Here is a 19,520-nt window from a genome sequence, read left to right on the forward strand (position 1 = left end):
GTACCAAGCTACTATTCATATTACTAGGAAAAACACTGAGCTCCATAACAAATCAGTTCACATTTTCTAATAAACACCAACAAGAAACGAAACTTTGTAAAATTCGAGAAAATAGATTTAAGATTGTTTGGTTTGTTTTGACTTTCGTGCAAAGCTACACCGAAGGCTATCTGTGTTAGCCGTCTCTGAAAGACTAGAGGGAAGGCAACTAGTCATCACCACCTACTGGCAACTGTTGGGCTTCTATTTACCAACGAATAGTGGGATTGACCGTCACTTTATAACGCCCTTACGGCTGAAAGGGCGAGCATGTTTGGTGGGACGAGAATTCGAACTCGTGACCCTCAGATTGCGAGCTGAGCGCCCTAACCACCTAGCTATGCCGGGCAGAATTAAAAATCTTACAAGGTATCTTAGTGATAAATCTATTTCATAAGCAATGAGAAGTAGCGCATAAGAAAGTTGTCTTGGATCTTTACCAGTACAGTAATTCATTAATAGGAAAAGGAAATATCAATGTAGTTATAACGTAATGCATGTAAAATTAGATAATACATCAACAAAGCCTCTGAGGTATTAGTGACACTTAGTTTTCCAATACACCTAGCTTTAAGCTGTATCAACTTAACCTTTTACGACGGATACTAAAATTTCTTAATGTTATTTTTATTTGGAGTACAGAACATTTGACAATAACAGTTAAAATATTAAGTTGAAAAGCTACAAATAAGATTCTGGTATCGAAAAATGAGGTAAATGTTTCCGTAACTTGATTTACAGCTGTAATGCATACCGCTCCCAGTGGCACAGCGGTATGTCTGCGGACTTACAACACTAGAAACCGCGTTTCGATACCCGTAATGGGCAGATAGCCCATTGTGTAAATTTGTGCTTAATTCCAAACAAAGAAGTAATGCATATAAGAGCTTCGTGCGATCTTTTAAGGGAAAAGCTATTATGATCGTCAACACCATAAGTTGAAACTGTATTTTAGCAGAAAATGTTTTTCGCCCCATTATATGGGCAAGAAAATTATCTGTTTTGGTAACTATAGTCAACGAAACAATGTAGTTAGCGTCTGAGATGTAATGGCTTTGTAACTAGTAGAATGTCACTTCAATGGTTAGCGCAGATAGCGTAAATGTAGGTTTGTTCGAAATACTATAAACAAACGAATTTCGTTTTCTTTTAATTGAATGTTCAACAAACAAACACGTGCTGTTTGAAGTTTTGTAACAGACGAAAGTTTTATGCACGAAACCTCCTATATTTTTATACTTCTTCCACAGTTATGAACAAATAACGTGACTACGTTCTACCTGTACATATTTATTAGAAAATATACCAGAGAGAAGGCATCTAGTTAATACCACCGACTTGTATGACCAAATAGTGGAATTTGACCGTCACTCTTATCACGCATTTGTGGCGGTAACAGGGCGCAAACCATGAAACCATACTCGACACTGGAAAACAGAATACAACATAATTTTTATTTGATATTGGTATTATTTTTTTACTGTAAACTATTACATAGAACATAAACACTATACAGTTTGAAAATAGATAACACTGAAGAGTAAGATGCTGTTAAGGTCAAAGCTGTCTGTGCGTTGACCACCTCGAGTATCGAAACTCGATTTTTAGCGTCGTAATTCTGAAGACTTACCGATAAGCCAGTGAAGAGGGGAGGCAATAACATCAATTAGAATGGCATAAATATATAGTTACGTTTATTTCATTGATGGCATAAAGTAATTTCTAACATAGTTGTTCATAATCATAAAATATCCAAACATTATTTTGCAATAATCCTTTACTGACTGAATAAAGTTTTCTAGTAACTAGCCCTAAGAGACACAAAAGAGGATAATTAATAAACATAGACATTTCTGATCAATTATGTATTACTTAATTAATTACGAAATGAAATGTTTCATTAAAATGTGAAATAAGTGTGAAACTTGGTTATCCTATTAAGAAACATTTACAATTAATACAAACCGTAGAGGATTTTGCTTAGAGCATCGGTAGCGTTAGGCACATGTAAACATTTCCTTACGTTAATGTGTTTGTGCTCATAAGTATATATTGTAATCGTACCATTAGGTTTGACTTAAAGCTAGTTACAGCAATAGTTACACAATAAACTCATCTCATTTGATGAAGTGCATTAAATGAGATGAGAATATTGTGTCTGTTTGTGTGTTTAGTTTTGCGCATAGCATCTCAAGGGCTATCTTCGCTAGCCATCCCTAATTTAGAAGACATAGAATGGAAGGAAGGCAGCTAGTCCACACCACCCACCGCCAACGCTTGAGTTACACTAATTGAGTAGTGAGATTAATCGTCACATTATAATGTTCTCACTGCTGAAAGGGTGAGAATATTCGGTGATGTGATTCGAACCCATGACCTACAGATCGCGACTCCAACGCTGACAAACTACTCTCTATTTGGATGAAAGTTAATAATACCCAGATTTGTTTACTTTATTCAAACAACATAAAACATGGCAAAAACTGTGAATTAAATATCTTATCCGAGTAACATAGAATTGAGAAGCTTTAAACTATATTCAGAAAGAAAGGAGTTGGATTTTTCATCTGAACGACACCTTATGCGCACATGCGCTAAATGGCCAGGTCAGTTATAGCCGTCCCTAGCTTTGAGCTACTGATCATAGAAAAGGGAACCAACCCACAGCACCTAAAGCCACAAGGCATTTGTCTGGATCTTTGAACTGAAGAACGGAATTGACTGTTACTTTACGTTCTTTCAGTTTTCTGAAGTATATTTCTTAAGATGTTGGCCACGAATCAGACAATTATATTTATTCATTTGCTCTGTTTTTTCTGGAAATTTAACATGTATATACACACACACATATATTATACGTACATAAATATTATACACAAATAAATAGATGCTCATATTTTAATTTCGGCAGGGTTAGGTTTAGTTAGATTAGGTCTCCTCAAGACATGCAAAAATATTTACCCAACCGAACCTGAAATTGAAGAACCTATGTAAACAATCTCTAATCAATTTAATTCGATAGCCAGGTGTGTATACTAAGTTGCAAATATGATTTTTAGAATTAAAATATTTTAACATCGTCTCCCACCCCCCTTTTCGCTGGCTCAAAGGTAATCTTGAAAGATTATAATGCTAAAATTCGGGAGCGATCTCTGGAATTGGCACAGCATAAACGGACCATTCCGCAGCTTTGTGAATATCTACAAATACGCAAACGATCTTTTACAAACCAAGAGATATACTTTCCTTAATCCTATACGTTTAAATTTGCAGTTCATGTCTATGCTCACAGACTTTCCACATCATATAGATAAAACCTTCAAATTACGTCTACGGATAATGTTTTACATCTGGCACTTAAGATTTAAAGTATATTACTAGTAAGCTGGATGAATAGAGAAAGTTAACTTATGCTAAAAGTTTGTTTAGCTACCCAAAATCTAGTTCAGTGTTTATATACAAAAAATTTGCATTTGTTACATTCTTCTTCTTTATATTCGCGAGTCTTTTTAGCTGCATATGAGCTGTTTCTAATCGTAAAAATCAGAACTCATCTGGATATAGACATGAAACACTTATGTTTCTTATGTGCTTCTTTATTACTGAGTCCTTATAGTTGGTTAGGAGATAATGTTACTCATAAAACTTCCTGACTCATCACGCTATAGACATGAAACACTTGTGTTTCTTATGCATATCATTTACTACTGACTTGTTCCAAATAGAAGATTTGAAATTTTTGTACAATTTTTACAGTAGTCAATACTTACGACATTAAATGGTTGTATGGCCTAGCCATATTGCTACCACGATAAGAACGACGTTTCTTTAACCTAACTTAGATTTTAAGACAGTTTTTATATTTTCATACTAAATAGATAACGTTTTAAGTTGTTTGTTTTGAAACTGGATTTCTTATGTAGACTCAATATAGAAATGGTTTTTATAATAATGAGGTATCTATAAACGTTATTTTATTCTATTTTGTAAGAAAATGTTTTGTTTTTGTTAATCCAACACTCAATGAATTCAAAACAAAAGAGGAATGCTTTTGTAAATGTAAGTGATTGAAAAGTGTGTGCTTGAAACTTAGGGTTCGCAATGCTTAGACATCCCAACACGTTTTGAACTTATCATAAAATGTATAGTTTTTTTTAAATTCATCTACAGTAGTGCTTAACATAAAAATATCATATTTTCCTACAACCCAGTTCTAGATCACAGGACTTATTTTCCAAACATTTCATCCTGGAGTTATGCGATGACATTTTGATAATACGTTTTTTCTACTTCAGTTTTTCTTCTACGTATATTATTACGTATTTAGAAAAATGAAAGAAAAGGCAGAAGGAAAGGCTCATTTTCCACCAACTTAATTTTTGTTTCTTGCGTTTTTCTTTCAGGACCTGCTGTCAGAAAACCAATACCTGACAACAACAAACTTGTAACAGACGGTCGGAGGAAGTAAAAAGGCAAGCTGCTATCAAAATACACTTCCACAGAGCATACGCCAGAGAAGGTTGGCCGAATAACTTTGAGATCCACTAGTCCTGGTATTATCTTGTCAACATTTCGCAAAATAGTTGAAAACGAACACGATGGCTCACTTGTCTTTATCAAACTCTTCGGAAACAGCAAATGATAACGAATCGTATGATACCTCAAACGACTATTCGTTGGTAGGCATCGAGGAGAAAGTGTGTCTAATTCTTTTATACAGTATTATTTTACTGTTGGCTATTGTGGGAAACATGCTTGTCATCATTACCCTTGCAGTTAACAAGAGGATGAGAACAGTGACCAACGTCTTCCTGATGAACCTGGCTATTAGTGACCTGCTTCTTGGAGTTTTCTGCATGCCCTTCACTTTAGCTGGAGCCCTGCTTCGAGAATTTGTTTTTGGAGAAGCCATGTGCCGCATGATTCCTTACTTCCAAGGTATTTACCACGTATACATTATAACTCATAACAGATATATGCATAAAAATATTAATTGCTTAAGAAATCCTGAATAAGTTTTAACTTTAGTTTCATTTGTAATATTAGGACTTAGCTAAATTAGTTTACCTTTAGTTTATCTGGGCGTGGGTATGAAGGAAAATATTCCATATTAACAATAATAACACAGGCCTGTGATGTTTTTATTGTCTTAAAACTTTTATATGTTCTACAATAATTCCTGTAAAAGAATGTTTGTATTTTTGTTAACAAACATAATAATAAAAAAATGTTCATTGTGGTAAACGAAACAATAATTTAATCTAAGTAAGAGTTTATTTTTCTTCCTGATTTGTAAAAAAAATCCTTACGTTAAAGAAAAATATGAATATTATTTTCGAAATCTGCGTAGCTCAATTATGGAAAATCCATTATTAAAACCAAAACAATTTTTATGAAGTTTAAATTGGCAGGCCTGTGCAATTGGTTTAGTCGCTCCTCCGGCTTGAAATGAATCATTTAATATAAAATGTTCGAAGTTATTTTTGTGTAAGTAATATTCGGACACTTCTTTTATATACACTAAAAATACTCTGGCTAGACAAAATTGTCAAAAGTATTGGTTACCTTCCAAATACACTGATTACTCTTATAGAAGGTGACAAAACGATAAGGTGGATGTACTTAGTTGTATGGATATTATATATATATATATATATTACATTGGTCTTCATACTTATCTATGCTTGATCAAAGAAACAGGGTCCGCCCGGTGAACCAGCAATAATTTTATTGACATAAAACGCTAAATGTCGGGGTTCTAATCCACGCAATGAACAGAGAGCACAGTTAATCCACTGTTTAGCATTGCGCCAAAAAAAAAAACAAAAAAAAACAGAAAAGTGGATGTGTTCGTCAGCTTAATCGTTTTACATCTATTTTGCTGCCATCATGGTCTAGCCCAGCTGGTGCTTTCTGACAGTAAAAGAAAATTCTCCTAGACAGTCATTTTTGGCAAGCGAAAAAATGTATAAATGCAGTTTTTATACATCTTAAATTCGAAGTCCCTGAAGATCCAATTAAAAGCAATATATATAAATACTCGGCCGTCAAGTCTGATTCTAACCACTCTCGTCAAGCCTAATAACGCAACGGCTAGCTAATTCTACTATTTCGCATGGTAAACAAACATCGTCACCAGGCTACATGGCACCTAAACTGTAGCAACTGCTGCTACCTTTTGAAGGTCATGGTCATGATGTTTTGAAATATAATACCTAACTTTCAATCAATTATAACTTTGTAGGAATAATTATACTTTTGTTTTTAAGTCTATTCCACTTCTAATTTTCGAAATAATGGCCTGGAAATATATTTTTGAGCTATTTTTCCTTATGCTATTATATTCATGACACCTAACCATAGATATAATATTTGTGAATCCTTTATACAAAATCATTTATAACTAGTACATCTGACCAGCAATACAATATTTATGAACCGTTTACACTAAATAAGTTACACTCAAGTGATCCTGACTAACTATACGAGGCCCGGCATGGCCAGGTGGTCTCGTAATCTGAGAGTCGCGTGTTCGAATCCCCATCCCACCAAACATGCTCGCCCTTTCAGCCATGGGTGCGTTATAATGTGACGGCCAATCCCATAAGTCGTTGGTAAAAGAGTAACCCAAGATTTAGTGGTGGGTGGTGATGACTAGCTACCTTTACGCTAGTTTTTCACTTCTACATTAGAGACGGCTAGTGCAGATAGCCCTCGTGTAGCTTTGCGCGAAATTCAAAACATACCAAACTATACGAACAGAAATATTAATAACGTTTTTATACAAATCAACATAAAGATTAACAAAACATATTCGATAACTTAACAGCTTAGCAGAATAAAATATAAAAGAAAACGCATGAGCTCTTTTTCTTTTTTACGTAAGAAGTCTGTTTATAATTTAACATCAAGATATGTTGACATATTTCAACTGTAAGAAAATCATAACATAAATTTTGACAATAAGGAACCATTTTTGTACTTGAAAGCTGCACTAACACACTTCAAAAGGGAAAATTTAAAATCTACCCTTTACTCATCAGAAAATCATCGATTCCTCTCTTAAGCTCTAGTAAAATGCCAGCTTTCACTACTACTGATGGCAACTCATTCCATAAGCCATTCACCGTGTTAGAAAAATAAATCTCCTTATTAATATTTTCCATATCTTAAACTTGTGTTCTTTCGTTTTATTGTTTCAGAATACACTACCAAGAAATCACAGATTTTTATCCTATGGAACTCTTAAATAATCCTATAAGCTTCAATAAAATCAACCTCACCCTTCTTTTCTCACGAGAAAATACGTTTTAAGAAATCTTATACTATTCCTATAAGATAACTCTCTTCTCTGGAATTATTCTAGTAGTCCTCCTCTGAACTTTTCCAATATCTCAGTATCCTTTCTTAGTTAAGGAGAATAAAAACTGTACACATTATTATAAGCGAAGCTTCTCTAGGGATTTGTATAGAGAGAAAATTATCTTTATGACTTGTAAGTTATAGGTATTGATATACGTTCTAAAATCTTATTAGCTTTACTATTAGCAACGGAACACTATTTCGATAACTTTAGGAAATTATATAATACTACTGAGTGGGTTCACATCTGTATTAACTGTATGATTCAAATTATGATAACCCAAATGCATTATATTGCATTCTTATAAATACTCCAGAATATCAGCAAATTTTATTAATTTACTGATTATTGCCCTATCATAGTATCGTTAGCGTAAATAAAAAGAGGCAAAGGCTTAACTAAGTACTGACCAGAGAAACACTACACTAGGAACAAGATATCAGTTTAACTGGACTCTGTTAATAACAACTTTTTCTTCCTTTCATCCAAAAACTCCCCAATTAAATTGGTTAGCCTTACATCAAATTCTCCCGATGTGATTTTATTTGCTAAATTTTATATGATACTTATCAATAATTTTTAAAATTCTAAGTACAAACCCTTTTTATCATCCAGATAATAACTGGAATCCTAGAAATACAGTTAAGTGATTAATAAGGCAAGCTATACTCTTAAGGAATTCATATTGAGTTTGTTTTATGATACTATGTTTTCACATTATAGAAGTAAGATTAACCGGCCTATAATTTCTAGGACAACTCTTATCACCGTTATGTAAACAAGGTTGTCATAAAAAGTTATCCAGTTCTCAGTCACCTGCCCACTGTCTATTGAAAAATAGAAGCTGACATATCTAATGTTTGACATTTTCTAAAACCCTAGGGGAGAAACCTTGTGTCATTTGAATGTTTTATCCATATCTGTATTCCCACTTATTCTACTTATCACTGTGGAGTTAATAACTACATGGTCCAGATCAATTCCAATACTTTCCATAGAATGCTCAAAGTCAGTAATATTACTAATATCATCTCTTGTAGAAACAGAAGAAAACATTTAAAAGCTCAGACATCTGATAGTTTTCAACAAAATCCTTGCTATCACATTCTTTAAAAACCGAATTTCCATTCTGACATTTTGCTTACGTTCAACTTGCCTAATAAACTTTTACTGTTACTTTTAATATTTCAACTAGTTGTTTCTCATAAATCATTTTTATTTCTTTTTGTTATCAAATCCCTAGTGTTCCAATAATCCCGTAAAGCTCCCACCCTAACTGTCAATTTAAACTTCTTAAATATAAAACATTTATTGCAGAATTTGTTATTTATGTCTTTAGTACATATAGGTATAATATTCCTTGTTATCATTTTCCTCTTTTTTAGGAAAACGTCTATATTGAAATAAAAACAGGGAATTTTTGAAAATTTTCCAAATCTGTTAGACATCACATTTATCTCGTAATCCTAATTCACTAATGACAAAGCTTGTATCAGGGCCTTGGACTTTGCTTTCTGATAATTAGGATCTAAAACTAAATTTGCTTAATCTCAAAATATAATAAAACATCAAACCTAAGTACGCAACGAAAATTCTTCCCCAAGTGTCCCCAGATTTCACCTATTGTAACCACATCTTTACTGGTGGTAAACAATAACTCTAACTTGCTCTCTTATTGGCTCTCTGGTCATTTGGTGTATAAAAGCATCCTAAACCACTTCAAGAAACCTCTCTAGCTCACTATTTAATTAAATAGTATCTCAATAAATGTGTCTAACGTTAAAGTATCTCATATGCATTACAGTATCCTTATTAATAACAACTCTGATCTCATGATACTACTGAAAAAAAAATACGACGTGAAAAATCTAAATCTTTGGTTAGTTTTAAAAACACCTACTTATGAATATTTAATTTTCTTATATAAGGCAGCAGGAAACTATTTGCTGGCGTGCGTTTACCACTTTCATATAACAAATATTAAACTTCACGTGTTACTTCACAATGTAGTAACATAATTTAAACAATCGATTTTATACTGAAATATGTAATCTGAATGACAAACAGAAAAAAAAGGTTTAGGCCTGGCATGGCCTGCAATCTGAAAGTCGCATTTCGAATCCCCGTCACACCTAACATGCACGCCCTTTCAGCCGTGGGGGCGTTATATGAGACTTACACTGCTGATTTAAGGACGGCTAGGGCATATAGCCTTCGTGAAGCTTTGCGCGAAATTCAAAAACAAACCGAGAAATGCCTATAATTTACAAAGCTATATAGAGTAATATGATTGTAATTTTATCATGAAAGTAAAAAAAAAAAAGGATTTCATACAGTCTATTACTTTCAATAATTTAAAAAATAGAGAATTACCATATTTTCTCTTACTTATGTATATACATTTAAAATATTTAATTTCGTTTTTTCCTTTACATATAAGCAGCCTTTCGAAATATGTAAAGATTAAACTTTTATATGTTTTACCAAACTTCTACACGAGGTAGGGTTATGATCGCGTGAATATTTAATTTCCTCTAAACTTAATATTATGTTCTCTAAACAAGCTTAAATCGTTGTAACTTCGTGTTATTCTCATGTCAGTCTACAGTATTGTTTCAACTGCTGTCATTCCTATCACCCGGCATATCCAGGTGGTTAGGGCGCTTGACTCGCAATCTGTGGGTCGCGGGTTTGAATCCCCGTCCCACCAAACTTGCTCACCTTTTCAGCAGTGGGGACTTTATAATGTAACGGTCAATCCCACTATTCGTTGGTAAAAGTGTAGCCCAAGAGTTGGCGGTGGGTGGTGATGACTAGCTGCCTTCCCTCTAGTCTTACACTGCTAAATTAGGGACGGCTAGCGCAGATAGCTTTGCGCGAAATTCAAAATAAACAAACAGTTATTCCTATCATTTGCAATAGTACATAAGTATACGAATGCAAATGCACTTATTTTTACGAATGTATTTTACAATATTGAATTATTGAATAGAGGAGGAGAGGAATTGGATCCAAGCTTTGTGTCTATGCAATGAGTTTTTGTTTTCAGTTCGTCTGTTTCTGTTACTGCCACATTCTATTTATTTCAACCCTTCAATCATTCAAAACAAATTCCAGAGGCAAGAAAAAAAACATGTTGCTATATGGAAAAACAGATGTGCATAGTGGTGAATGAAGTGAACCTGGGTTATTGGGCAACGACGAATTTGTAAATAGGAGATTCAGAGCCTAACAAGTTAAATAATAGTTTTAAAAATAAGTCTGTAATATTTATAGATAAACATAGTAAACTGAAAAATAAACTTGGTTGTTATTATACGATTGTGAGGAGTGTAAAAATAAAACTGGTAAGTTCAGGGCTCTAGCTAAAAGGGAAGACTGATATAATGGAATTAATCACACTTGTTTAAACTTAGTTTTTAGTCCACTCCATGTTTAGTGATCGAAGTTCTTGTTCAGTTTTTCTTGACATTTTAACGATAGAAGATGTAGTGGCAGTGCTCTCATCCACTGGTTAAGAGCTGCTTTTTTTAGCTTTGGTGGAATATTTACAGCTAATATAGAATGACGCGGAATAAACTGGAGGTTGGCACGACACCACATTATTTTATGTAGTGATTGGTAATACTACTGGTTTTATAGGTTTTATACAGTGGTTGATAATACTACTGGTGTTGTAGGTTTCATACAGTGGTTGATAATACTATTGGTGTTGTAAGTTTCATACAATGATTTGTTATACTGCTGGTGTTGTAGGTTTTATACAGTGGTTGATACTACTACTAGTGCTGCTTTCCTAATTGTGTATGCAATAGTGTCCAAGTAGGGTATAACTGCATTTACAGTTTTATTTGGAATATCTAAAATAACAACAGAAGAGGTATTTAGTTTTTGTTGTTTTTCAGTTTTGTGCGGATAATTTTAATTAGGAACGATACTGGAAAACAATTTCTTTTAGGCAGTTGTTTAATGCTCTCAACTTCTGCTTGAAAAAAGTTTGATTTCCTCTGTATAGCAGGGTTTTAATCAGAGTTTCTTTAAAGATTGAAGTAGCGAACCTTTAAAAATGCGAATAAAGTCCAGTGAAAGTGGGCTTATGATCAACTTTAGTGGTAAGTATACCCTGGTTATTTAAGTCATGAACATCTATGAACGAGAGTTTGTCAATCATTTTGCCATTTAAAAACTGGTAACATTTATTTAACCGATTCAACATTGTTAAGCACCACAAAAGTGTGATCAACATATCTCCTGTAATACACAAGCTCAAAACGTTCAGGGCAGGACTATAACCAGACCTTTTCATGGAAACACAGGATATGGGTTATATATTGATTGTTTATATGTGCTATGCCCACCACGGGTATCAAAACCTGTTTTTTTTTAAGTTATAAGTATTTAGATTTACCGTTGAGCCACTGGGAACCTAAAGCAGAGAAAAACTAGCAGCAAAAGGAGCAAGACTGAAACCCATAGCCACTTCATCAGTCTGCTCGTAGATTTTATAGTTAAGCATGAAATGAAATCATTTCATCGCGAAACGTAAAATTGTTTTAAAAACATCTTTGATTATACCCTGTACAGTTTCTTTATCAGAAGCACAAGGCTAGAACAAAGATCAATGGTTTAGTCTGGACGTATGTTTGTAAACAGTGACTCGATATCACACTAAACATTATCATTAAACTGTGTCTTTTTCAAGCTATTGACAAATTCAAAAATATGCGTAACAGAATATTTATCGTGTAATTTTTTTTTCAAACACAGTAAAAAAACTTGCTTATAATTGATTACAGATACCAACATTAGGAACAGTTGGTCTAACTGGAAATCCCTGTTTGTAAATATTAGGAAGTCTATCTAAAACCCTACAATTTGAGCCCGTTGGTCTGATTTTATATTTTTATATTTTTTGGTATATTTTTCTCATTGTGACGCCGTCTTTTTTTTAACTTTAAAAGGTATCTTGTAAGTTTGTCTTGCTTGGTTGTTGCGGGACCACTCCTAATTTATATAAACTTATCCGTATTACTTAGAATGGATTTCGTTTAATTTAAAATTACAATCCCATTACCTTTATCCGGTATAGTGATTACAACGTCCTTACAATTTTTTTAAACTTTCAAATTCCCTTATACCTTTTATTAAATGTTATTTTACTTAGACAATTTAAATTTACTGCAATAGAGGCAACGATGTCCCTAACCTATGTGATGTAAGTTGTGGATATTGGCGACTTAAGAATGTATTATTTATTAAATAACTAAGTTGGTCAGGCAATAATCAACTGTATTACTTTCAACCAGTTTTGTTACTTTGATGATTGATTTATGGCAAAAATTATTTTGAAATAATTTCAGCGATATAACAAAGTGATGAATACGTTACATTAAAACGATTATATATTCTCACTACGTCTATGTTCCCACATTTGATAATGCTCACTCTGACGACCGCGTAACGTAGTTTCTATTTAAGACTGACTTAAAACCTCCAGGGCATTTTAATTAAATTTGTTCGTCTATTACTGACTCTTTTCGCATTTTTAGTTCTTTTAAGTGTCACTCAGTATTAATGTTCTGGGAAAGGCCTTCAAGACTTATTGATATCGTGAATGACATAAAAGTTACGTCTTCTCTGAAGGTTTTTACCTCACTGTTTCTAAATTTATGATGAGCGAGCGTCTAAAAGAGAAGATGCTTGTGGTATCTATCGCTGATGATGTTTTCCTTTGGCTTATAAGCAGAAACCTACTACTTTTATGTCACTTGTTGAAAGTTACTTTAGATCATATTCACTCTGGGACAGATTCTCAGATTATGCTATGAAGAGCAAGTCCATAACTTGTAACCATCCTTCACTCACCACTATTTTCTCCTTGAATATTTATAACATGGACATTTCTTTATATACAAATTCAAGTACTTGAGTTTGTTGCTTTATAACCATTGGTCTTGAAAGGCTCACCTAGCTTCTTTGGTTGCTGCTTGTTAGCCACATCTTAGCTATCTTCGACAGTTTCTGGTACTTTTTTGGGGAGGAAGGAGAAGGCAAACCGCTATACTATTCTGCTACTGTACTGAAACTTTATCCAATATAAGACAGATTATGGCTTTATCCTATAAGATTCTGCTCTTTTATCAGCTCTCAATAAACTTGACGTCCTCTCAAAATCGTTCGTCGAAGATTTGCTTTGTTGCTATGAAATGTACCCCTACGTCTATTTTAGGCATTATATAATCTGAGAGGCTATTAAATTTACGTACATAACAGTTTATTGGTCAGGAAAAGTAATCGGAATTACTTCAAAAATCTTGTTTTCCTGGAGCATTATTATAAGTGGAGCAAGTTGCTTACCTAGTTTCTTTAGCTTCTGCAAATATCCTAACACGATTATTCTACATAAATTATAGCCTCTGGTTTTATCCTTTCATCCTGACCACAAACTACCTAACTTATAATCATTGGAAATTTTCATAAATTGTTACGTATTTATGATGAGTTTTCATGATCCATCGACTGGGAGAACAATTCGTATATTTTGTGTTCAGACCTTAGATTTCCTCATTTTTTCTTAAACTTACTGATTATTCTGGCAGTTATGTTGCAAAACTTGTTTTTATGCTACTCATGTTCCCTTGGTTTCATACTATCTAGGTTTTATTTACTTAGATTGCTCGCTTTTCTGATTTTAAAATAGTTTAAGTCTGATCTAAAATGAATATTATACTCGTCCTGTTTTAATGTGAGAATGTCCATCTTTTTTTGAAACGGCCAACATTTAATTTGTGCTTGAATTCCTGAGCATATAGGAATCTCAGGTAATAAACTGGCCTACAGAACAGCTAAGGCAACCCTGCTTTTCACTTCTACCACTGTACCTATCCCTTGAAGAATTGTTATGCGTTTTAGTCTGTTAAACGGGATAATCATTTCTACTTGGACCCAACATTAGTCGAACTCTTCAGTTTATTGTTTTACTCCTCTTTATCAAGACCCTATATGACTGTAAACAATCAACGACATGATGTTGTCGTGTCTCGATTACGTCTTGGAACACATCTGTGAATTTTACCATATATAAAATTGGGTAGACCCACTCTTCTTATTGTTCTTTTTATAGGAGCTTGCTAGAAACAATTGAACACTTTTTTGTTGACTGTCGTCCCTTAGCTCCTGCTCGTCAAAGTCTTCACTGTGTCTCCTCTACTAAGTGGTGCTCGTGTACTTTTTGTGCTATTCCAAGTGTCACTAAGACGGTGTTACATCTGCTTACAGTTTTCTCCCTCCTTCAACGGATTTAATTATTCGCTTACGTAAATTTTTAATGCTTCTGTTCGTTACTGTCTCTTGGTGAACATAAACTCATTAGGATTTAATACACACCACCCGGTCGGAAAGAAGAAAAATGCTGGGCAAAAGAGTGATAATGTAAGAAGTCCGGTAGAAAGCTGCGTTAATCTATTAATCAAGAAATTAGTATTTAATTTTAATATTATTATTATTAGTGCTAATTACAATGAAAAGCACATTAAAACTATTACTTTACAATCCTTATAAATATAAATTACGATAACAACAATAATAATTATTCACAAATCAGAAAAATATGTCAATTATATATCATAGGTTACTTAGCAAAAGGCAGTCAAATAGCAAATATAGAAATTTTGTTTGTCTGTTTTTGTCAGATATATGCGTAAAACTACACAAGATCTCTGCGCTAGCAGTTTCTAAATCTGAATTGATACACGAGAGAGAGAGAGAGCAGCTAGTTAACAAGAACCACGGCTAACTCTTGAGCTACTCTAAACGAATACACATGACCGTCACACTTATAACGTGCCAATGGCTGTAAAATGCAAAGCGCGACTCTGTGGCAATTAATTCTAGAACAAATATAGTTATAAAAGACTTGACTTTTCCTTTGTTTGGTTGAAACTAGAGTTTCTCTTAACTTTCATAACAATTATAAAGTAGTTATTAAGTTATTAAATGGCGAAACTCTTCATAAAAATAGGGATTTCATTGTATATTAGAAAGCTCCGAAAGGTTGTTGAAGAAATGTAGGTATTTTTGAATTTAAGAATTTGGTGTTCGATGTCTTCAACCCGTATTATCGCTAGTTTAGAAATGTTAAACACAGGGAAGGCAACCAGTCACCAGCACCCACCGCATATGCTTTTACTCTTAACTAAATAGCAAGATTGACTTATTATTTGTAATGCTCCAACAGCTGAAACAGAAGAGTGCATTCAACAATATATCATAGCTCCTACCTTGGACCTTTCGACCCCTATCCCCTTACACTAACCACTGGGTTACATGTGGCTCCTAATTTAAGAAACCAACACCAGAGAATGATACTGTATATTTTATACACTCAAACAATAAGATGGCAGAGTCACAAACCTAACTTCAGTTCTATGACATAATTAGTGTTTTATATTACTGTCCTAAAGTTGGTTGGCTGGTGTTAAGTACAAAGCTATACAATGGGCTATCAGTGCTCTGCCCATCATGGGTATCGAATCCCGATTTTTAGCGTCGTCAGCCTGCAGGTGAGCCACTTGGGAGTGTGACAAATTTACTATTATATATTAATTTTGATATCGATGTTTGTTTCAATTAATTTATATTTATAAATGTACATAACTTATATTATTAAATCTGTATTGCGAAACTCCCGCCTATTCTCTAAAGTTGTAGAAGATTCTCGAGTGTAAGAATAAAGAGTTTGAGTTTTTTATCGCTGAAGTTATATAATGTTTTCCTAAGAGTTCTAATGTCCAATGGGAATCCACTGAAGTTAAATGTTTTATAATGTTCGAAATGTATAAATGCTCTTGGTCAAATATCTGAAGTTATCCGATTAATAAGCATCAATCACAATTATAGCTTCCGAGGTTTATAGAATACCAACTATACCAGACCAATAACAGATACTGTTTTTAGGCGCATAGCGTTGGTTATATTTATAGGCGCGTGGAGAGTTTCTCGACATTTCAGTTTTATGTACCAATACTGACGCTAACACTAGCGTTTACGTACACTCATATATTAAACCTATCATCTGCGTTTGACCAGCGAGGCCCACAGAGCTAGCGAGCTCCCTATTAACTGAATTATACCTACGTCAACTCAAAATTATCGAAATTATCTTATCGTGAACCCTCGATAAGATATCAAGGAAGCTCCAGACTAGAAAGAAGACTTTGTATTGCTTATAAGTTTGTCAAACTTTTGTATACAAATCATTGTTTGTAATAACTATTTATAATAACCGTTATTGTACATTGTATTATTGTTTGTGCATTAAAATATGTTTGTATTAAAAAAAAGAAAACCCTGTGTATCAATCTTGTTGGCAAATATCATAAATTGGAGATATATCGGCATTTAATTAACTATTAAATTTAAATTATCATTTAGCTCGATTTCGGACCATTCGAAATTGTAATACGTAACAGGGGTCTGTCATAAAGGATGAATACAGACACAAGAGATGACTTTTACACGATTGACTGAGTAACCCATTAGAAAGACAGAATTTGTAGAAGAAGAAATTCTCCCTTTTATTTAAATCGTGAACAAAAATACCAAATGCTAGAATGTTTCCTGAGTGCAGGACTTTGCAAAATCTTGTTTGGTTATTCATTTTCTTTCAGATATATTTCTTAGTTCAGTTTGTTTGTTTGTTTTGTAATTAAGCACAAAGCTACGCAATGGGCTATCTGTGCTCTGCCCATCACGGATATCGAAACCTGGATTCTAGTGTTGTAAGTCCGCAGACATACCGCTGTGCCACTGGGGGGCTCTTAGCTCAGACCTTCATAATTTGTGATAAATATTTTCCGGCTTGGTAATATTAATTTTGATAAACAGCAAACATATATTGCAACGCAGCAGCTGAGTAGCTTAAGCTAGTTTCATCAATCATTCCAGTTAATATAAGAGTTTTGGAAACGTTTTCACGATTTACTCTAGAATGATAAACTCCGTTGAGGAGAGGTAAGAAAATATATTATCTGAATACGTTCGTACTGTGAAAAATTATAATACTATAAAAGACCGGTTATGTTGTATATTTTGAATGACTATATAGTTAATACTGGGGTGGAGATATTTGATTCTCCTGTTGGAGCTCCTAGTTATATATATATATATGTGTATAACAGAACAGTAAACGACTTAAGATGGAGCTTCTCTTTGAACCAAATGTCTCGTATTCTTTTATTTCAATTTTTATTGTTGTTCACACAAGTTATGCTTCACACAATGTTACTTCATGTGATGTAGCAACTTAAGTAAGAATGCATTATTCGCTACACACAACATTATTGTTAAAATTGAATCAGTTGTATTGATGGCGCTGCTGATAACCATTTTATCTTTAAACAAAGTCGGATATAAGGTAATCTCTTGAAAATGATATCTTTATGAATTATCATTTCTATATTAGAATATACCAAACATTTTTATACCAGATAAAAACTTAATGAAAATATATTCTATTCGTTACTTATTAAATTTTATGCTGTAAGAACTATACCAGAAACGTTTCGGAGGCCGACAAGAATAACCAAACGCTGAAGGGTGTAATAAATATTGAAATGTTTGTTGTTCTTTTTTGGAGGGGTCATTTCTTGTTCCCTTATTTTTATAAACTGTTTGAAATGCAGTCTTTTTGTGTGAATTTCAGGACTAGTGATTTTTATAAAAGTTTATGCAAACGTTGATAGTTCACATGTTTAAACTTCTGCACGAACGAATAGAGTAAAGGTTTTTGTTTGTTTGAATTAAGCACAAAGCTACACAATGGGCTATCTGTGTTCTCCCCAACACGGATATCGAAACCCGGTTTCTAGCGTTGTAAGTTCGTAGACATACCGTTGTGCCACTGGGGGCTAGAGTAAAGGTAAAATACTTTCAGTAATTAGTACCTTCAGGCACTCAGTAAGGTTTTCTAACGATAAAGTAACATCTTATGGTTGCCTGAACAAGATGATTATAATAAGGTTTTTGATTGTTATTAAGCACAAAGCTACACCAAGGGCTATCTGTGCTCTGCTCACCATGGACATCGAAACCCGGTTTCTAGCAGTATAAGTCAGTAGACATATCACTGTGCCACTGGGGGGGGGGGCTCATAATAAGCCAAATGTTGTGGGAAGTTTGTTTTTTGTTAAATACAAAAGTACACAATGGACTATCCTTTGCTCTGTTCACCACGGGTATAGAATCCTGGTTTTTAGCATTATAAGCCCTCGGACCTGCTGCTGAGCCATTGTTGGACATTGCAGAAGGACAAAAATTGTAGATATGCAATCATTGCAGAGTTTTCGGGCTTCTTAAAATGCAGCGTGAGATAGCTTTGAATAAACACTGTTGTCAGATAATACATTTTTTTCAAAACACATGAAATTAACTACACTATAATAGCGAACAACTCTAGAAACAGACGGATAAATGTAAGAGACACCGAAATATTCTCTGTATCTCAGTTTTAACGCCACAAGTGATAAATTAGGTAATTAGAATAACAGCTTTCCGAACTACATTGCTGATGAGTTTTATTAGACAGTCGCTGGACGATTTGATTTGAAATAATTCAGATGCTACTACTATAGAAAGGATATTCCATAAAACATAAAAATATCCCAATTAGCGGGGGGGGGGGGAAAGACATTGACTATTTCTAGAAAGTTAGTCATGATTATTTTTCTAGAAAAGAATCATTTATATTTTTAGTTAATTGTAGTGGATATCAAACCTTTAAATTCTCAACTTGCGACTTACACTTTAATATACATATTATTACATTACACATGTATAGTTATTGTTGTTTCAAAGCACAGCTACACAATGGGCTATCTGCACTTTGTCCACGTGGTAAAACTAAGTCTGGACTGTAAGACCGTCAACTTACCTCTGACCTATCAAGAGTCTTATTTGTATAACAGAAATGATCTTTTTTCATATACATAGTATATTTCAAAACCCACGCAACATAAACAACACTGTTAATTTATATTTTATAAATTTTATAAATGTTATATTTATGTTATATTTTATATTTACTTAGCTAATAACCAGTTATTTATTACAGAATTATGAT

The 19,520-nt window shown here is 33.6% G+C and overlaps 2 protein-coding genes across 2 annotated transcripts in view; both read left to right on the forward strand.

The window, feature by feature from the left end:
• LOC106471393 (cholecystokinin receptor type A-like) overlaps positions 1-4,507 on the forward strand; it is a 132,015-nt gene extending 127,508 nt beyond the window's left edge. Inside the window, exon 4 of the mRNA XM_013932026.1 lies at positions 4,443-4,507. Within this exon, the coding sequence (XP_013787480.1) occupies positions 4,443-4,507 (65 nt within the window). The remainder of the gene's footprint in view (positions 1-4,442) is intronic.
• Positions 4,508-4,517: 10 nt separating this feature from the next.
• LOC106471496 (cholecystokinin receptor type A-like) overlaps positions 4,518-19,520 on the forward strand; it is a 60,908-nt gene continuing 45,905 nt past the window's right edge. The window contains exon 1 of the mRNA XM_022402528.1: positions 4,518-4,977. Within this exon, the coding sequence (XP_022258236.1) occupies positions 4,638-4,977 (340 nt within the window). The 5' untranslated portion in view covers positions 4,518-4,637. The remainder of the gene's footprint in view (positions 4,978-19,520) is intronic.

Source organism: Limulus polyphemus, unplaced genomic scaffold (genome assembly GCF_000517525.1).
Source record: "Limulus polyphemus unplaced genomic scaffold, Limulus_polyphemus-2.1.2 Scaffold4, whole genome shotgun sequence".
Lineage (NCBI taxonomy): Eukaryota > Metazoa > Arthropoda > Merostomata > Xiphosura > Limulidae > Limulus > Limulus polyphemus.